The sequence below is a fragment of the Oncorhynchus tshawytscha genome, linkage group LG16 (assembly GCF_018296145.1).
Source record: "Oncorhynchus tshawytscha isolate Ot180627B linkage group LG16, Otsh_v2.0, whole genome shotgun sequence".
NCBI classification, from domain to species: Eukaryota; Metazoa; Chordata; class Actinopteri; order Salmoniformes; family Salmonidae; genus Oncorhynchus; species Oncorhynchus tshawytscha.
In genome coordinates this window covers 71,676,214-71,681,706 of record NC_056444.1, presented here as the reverse complement: position 1 = coordinate 71,681,706, position 5,493 = coordinate 71,676,214, and the positions used below count along the sequence as shown (strand labels likewise).

General features: G+C 43.3%; 1 protein-coding gene across 1 annotated transcript; it reads left to right on the top strand.

Moving 5' to 3' along the window:
- The first annotated feature begins 1,725 nt into the window (after window positions 1–1,725).
- Window positions 1,726–4,073, top strand: LOC112216619 (protein FAM43B-like). Its single transcript, XM_024376605.2, has one exon. It carries the CDS (start codon window positions 1,858–1,860, stop codon window positions 2,875–2,877), a length of 1,020 nt encoding a protein of 339 aa, XP_024232373.1. The 5' UTR covers window positions 1,726–1,857; the 3' UTR covers window positions 2,878–4,073.
- Window positions 4,074–5,493: the final 1,420 nt, after the last annotated feature.

The window sequence follows — 5,493 nt, the reverse complement described above, 5'->3', positions numbered from 1 at the left end:
CCAAGGAAGGGCCAGAAGTATACAGAATGGTGTCGTCTGCGTAGATGTGGATCAGGGAATCGCCCGCAACAAGAGCAACATCATTGATATATACAGAGAAAAGAGTCGGCCCGAGAATTGAACCCTGTGGTACCCCCATAGAGACTGCCAGAGGACCGGACAACATGCCCTCCGATTTGACACACTGAACTCTGTCTGCAAAGTAGTTGGTGAACCAGGCAAGGCAGTCATTAGAAAAACCGAGGCTACTGAGTCTGCCGATAAGAATATGGTGTTGACAGAGTCGAAGGCCTTGGCCAGGTCGATGAAGACGGCTGCACAGTACTGTCTTTTATCGATGGCGGTTATGACATCGTTTAGTACCTTGAGCGTGGATGAGGTGCACCAGTGACCAGCTCGGAAACCGGATTACACAGCGGAGAAGGTACGGTGGGATTCGAGATGGTCAGTGATCTGTTTGTTGACTTGGCTTTCAAAGACCTTAGATAGGCAGGGCAGGATGGATATAGGTCTGTAACAGTTTGGGTCCAGGGTGTCTCCCCCTTTGAAGAGGGGGATGACCACGGCAGCATTCCAATCCTTGGGGATCTCAGATGATACGAAGGAGAGTTTGAACAGGCTGGTAATAGGGGTTGCGACAATGGCGGCGGACAGTTTCAGAAATAGAGGGTCCAGATTGTCAAGCCCAGCTGATTTGTATGGGTCCAGGTTTTGCAGATCTTTCAGAACATCTGCTATCTGGATTTGGGTAAAGGAGAAGCTGGGGAGGCGTGGGCGAGTAGCTGCGGGGGGGGGCTGTTGGCCCGAGGTTGGAGTAGCCAGGAGGAAGGCATGGCCAGTTGAGAAATGCTTGTTGAAGTTTTCGATTATCACGGATTTATCGTGAATGACAAAGCTGTAAAACATTATCCTAAATATAAATCCTCAACTTGGTGAATACCATTGGTGTTTAATATGAGGGTTTCAGTATGAAATATCCGTACTGTTTTTTCACATTTTTATTTATTTTCCTATGTCAATATGTCAATATTTCTGGTGGCAGTTGTGAAAAAAGTCAATAGTTGGAAGAGTTCATTGAAAATAATGCCATTGATGCTTTTTTCATTCATTTGTCTTTTTTCTCTTGAACTACTGTATATGGTCATTCCACTAGAAACTAATGGACAATATGGACACATATATAAAAAAAATAATACTATATATTAATACATTATGTTACTCAAGTATAAATGACTAAAGTTACCATAGGGAACCATTTAATAGCATCGATGTGGTCATGTTGAGTCCTTAGACATTCCATTGGTAATGATAGTTTGTTGTCATTGACACATTGTCAATGTCACTACTACCACTCTCCAAAACAAGGAAGCAAAAATAATTAGAACATCTTTCCAACCTTTGACCTCCATATCATAATGTAACAACAGGACAAATACAAATCAATAAAGGTTAACCCTCTCAGGGTACTCAGGGTTAAGATTAACATAAACACAGAGAAATCCCAATATCCATCTCAGACCTGGCCGGATGAATGAAAGGGGTTGGCGAGCTATTTGGAAAGAAACAGTGAAGAAGCGAGGGGAAGGAGGGGGGGTGCTGAAGCACGGGGCTGAGTCCTCAGCACTGATCAGAGCTGCATGATGCAGACAGACGAGGAGAAGGAGGGAGGGAGGAGGAGGAGGAGAGGAAGGAGGAGCGAACAGTGGAACATATTGGCTGAGGCTCGCAGCTCTCAGTCTTTCCTCTGTGCTTGGCAGAGCTGCTTCTCTATTTCTCTCTGCTCTCTCTCTCTATTTCGCTGACAAAAACACACGCAGGTAGGAGGGCTCACCCCCTCTAACTCTCCCTGCCTGCACCATGCTGCCCTGGAAAAGAAGTAAGTTTGTTCTGGTGCAGGATGAGGCCAAGACCAAGCCTAAGAGACTGATAGCTGGGCTGACCTACCAGTCCATCCTCTCCTCCCTGATGCGCTCCTGTCCCGACCTGCTCCCCGACTCGACCACTTTTGACTGGCTGGGCTCCATCTTCCAGACCAAGAGGCAGAAGGTGGAACTCAACAAGGAGGAGCCCACCTACACCGTACGTTACCTGGGGAGCATTGTCACCATCACGGCTAAAGGAGGAGGCTGTACACAGGACCCAGTGGCTAAGATCTGGCAAAGGAGTAACTACGGAGAGCATAGCGTCAAGATGAGATTAACCGTGGGAGCTCAGGGCATCCAGATGGGCACCGACAAGACGGGCAAGAAGAAACCCACCCACCTCTACTCTCTGAACCGGATCACCTACTGCACAGCTGACCCCTGCCGACCCAAGATACTAGCCTGGATCTACAGACATCAAGTCAAGAACAAAGCTGTGGTTCTCCGGTGCCATGCCGTTCTAGTCAGCAAGTCGGAGAAGGCCAGGGCCATAGCACACAGTCTTTACCAGACGTCCACCTCAGCCTTCAGTGAGTTCAAGCGGCTGAAGAAGCAGAGTGATTTCAGGCACTGCCAACAGCAGCTGCTGGGGGAGGACATGGTGCCATTGATGCCCCTGAGGAGGCTGCTCAATGGGCAGTGCCACTACCGGCCACCTGCCGACAGCCCTGGAGGCCCCAGTACCACCGGTCTCTGCTCCATCGCAGAGGAGGAAGAAGAGGAGGAGGAGGAGGAAGAGGAAGAAGAGGAGGAGGATGAAAGGGAGGTGGAGGAAGAGGGGTACGAGGCGGATGAGGAAACTCTATCGGACACTGACCTAACTCATTCATATGGGTCATGTGAGATGAACCTAGGGGACATATTTGACGGACAGGACGAGTGTTATATCAACATCAACATAAACATCAGCGACAGCAACAACAACACACTGACATTTGTCAGCTCTCTAGTGTGATAGGACAGAACATGGACATGGATATCATATCACATCATCACAGAGCCACATTCCTTCTCTTCTCCTTCACTGCCTGGTCCCTTTCTATCACAGGTTATTTCCTGCTTTATCACAGTGTGAAGAGGATACATTCTGTCTGTCAGGAAAGTTCTTCCCCACTGCTCTTCTGGGTCAAGGAAGAAAGAAAATGTATGTTTGGGAAAGGATATATTTTTCCAGATGGCTCAGATAGACATTGGCTTGACAATTTCAGTTGACTATAGCAATTTTGTGAGAGTATTTACAAAGAGGGCTGCGAGAAAGTGATAATAGCACAATATAAAGGGAATAATCTAAGAGACTATTGAGAGAACTAGCACTGACTGAGCTCCTCATAATATTGCCATGCCAGGTGTACACAGCACCCTAAACCCAAGGTGTGTTTACTTCTGTTTTCCTTGATATTTTTTAAGTACAGTAACATTAATGTTTGTTGCCATGATTTTCGATTAACTTGTACTTTTTTCAGAGGTTATTTGTATGCAAAATATGTATACTTTCTACTAAGACAATCTGTATAATGTAATTTTCCACACTTGACCTTTCTGAGTGCATGTAACCCTGAGGAGAAGTTTAATAAAATGTTACTACAGTATAACCTCTGCAGATTTATGAATTAGGCTATAATTTAGGAATCAAGCCATTGAGTTGACATATTTATTGCTGACATTTGTTAAAGCCCTGTGTATCATTTATGCATGACAAGTCAGCAGTGATGTTTAACGCTTACTCTTTTGTCTTTCTTAATGGGACACCTTTGATCTCAAAGTTGTTATGCTATACAGTAACTCCACACTGTGATGCATTTCTGACCAAGGAGAGAATGAAGAAATATGTCTAGTTTTTGTACATTTGTTTTTCATATGAACAAAACAGAGCTACATTCCCCTGAAGGTGTACTAGATTTCTATCAGCAGGATTAAGGCTGTATGTTTGCTTGACTGCCAAAATGGCAGAGATACTGAGGACAGAAAGGTCCATCTATCCTTTACCGATGGATGGACCAGACTGCTAAATATTTTGGCTATTCTTTTATCAAATTTCATAAAGATAAAACCTTTACTATTTAACAAAACCATTGTGATCGGGGTCTACATGGGATCTACATGAGATTAAGTGATTTTCAAACTGTGTTGAATAAAATACCCTCACTTTTACCTAGTAAGAGAAGTGTAATTTTTTTATATGAGTGACACATTTAGACAATTAGCGACAATCAAAGCTGAGCATAGAGCGTTTGTCTGATTATGGTAAATCTGACAAATTTGATGCATCTTTCGACGGTATTGTATATTTTGATGTTAGTCAAAACAAGACAGGGAACAACAAAGAAATCAACCAAACACAAAGCTTCTCAGGGCCACAATTACCGAAGATCTTTTTTAATATCCACCACCACAAGACTTGGTCTGCCACAGTCATGCCACATTACACCACATCTAAATTGGCCCATGCCACTTGGTTAGATGTAGATCGGACAGAACCATCTCTGCTGGGATGGTATTGGCCACTCAGCCCTTTTCTTTGAGTGAACCAATTAATCAGAGAATTGAATAGTTCGGGAAATGAACAGAAAATACCTTCCTAGGCAAAAGAGGGCTATCTGTCAGAATGATACAGAACCAACTGAACTGAGATGGATCCCAGGAAGTTGTCACAATCATCAACTATTTTACTGAAGATATGCTAATCTGGATATCAGACCAAATTATGCGATATTGCAGATAATGATTTGTGATGTGATTTTCTTCAGGAATGTTTTTTAAATGGTTTATCAGTTATCTCAGATAGAGATTGAATTAATTATACATTTCTCCAGTTCCTGCAGCTTTTGGTAAATAGTAATGCAACATAACATTCACACTTTTTCCATTTACTATTTCAAAACACATCACAAACTAGAATATTTACTCACTTTTGTTACACAAGAAATAAAAACAGACCTGTTATGTTTGACAGAGCAGAGTCTCCATACAGAAGTCTTCCTGTCTTTGTTAGTTTGCTGATGTTGCAGAACACAGAGCCAGTTCAATTTTCTCAGGTTTAAATTATTTAGATGGATTGGTCTTTGGGGAGAGTTTCTGGAATCGTTGTTGTCAATATTTTTACTAATAAACTACCTCTGAAAGGGTAGAGGATCACCAATCTGTACGGAAACAATACGGAATCTCTAAACAACAAATATACCCTAGTCTGGGAACCCTGGTGAAATACAAAAGAGAATAAAAGAGTTAATTGTGTCTGTAATTTTCTTCCCTAGGATGGCATCACGTCCTACCCTGTGTGATGCCCTGGTTTTACATACGGTAGATAGGCCTACATTCAGATGTATTGCGAAATATAGATACATAGTAATACTTCAAGCAACATTGTTGGTCTTATGGCATTCATACATCACAGGAGGTTGGTGGCACCTTAATTGGGGAGGACGGGCTCGTGGTAATGGCTGGAGTGGAATTAGTGGAATGGTAGCAAATACATCAAACACATGGTTTCCATGTGTTTGATGCCATAACATTTGCTCCATTCCAGCCTTTATTATGAGCCATCCTCCCCTCAGCAGCCTCCACTGTCATA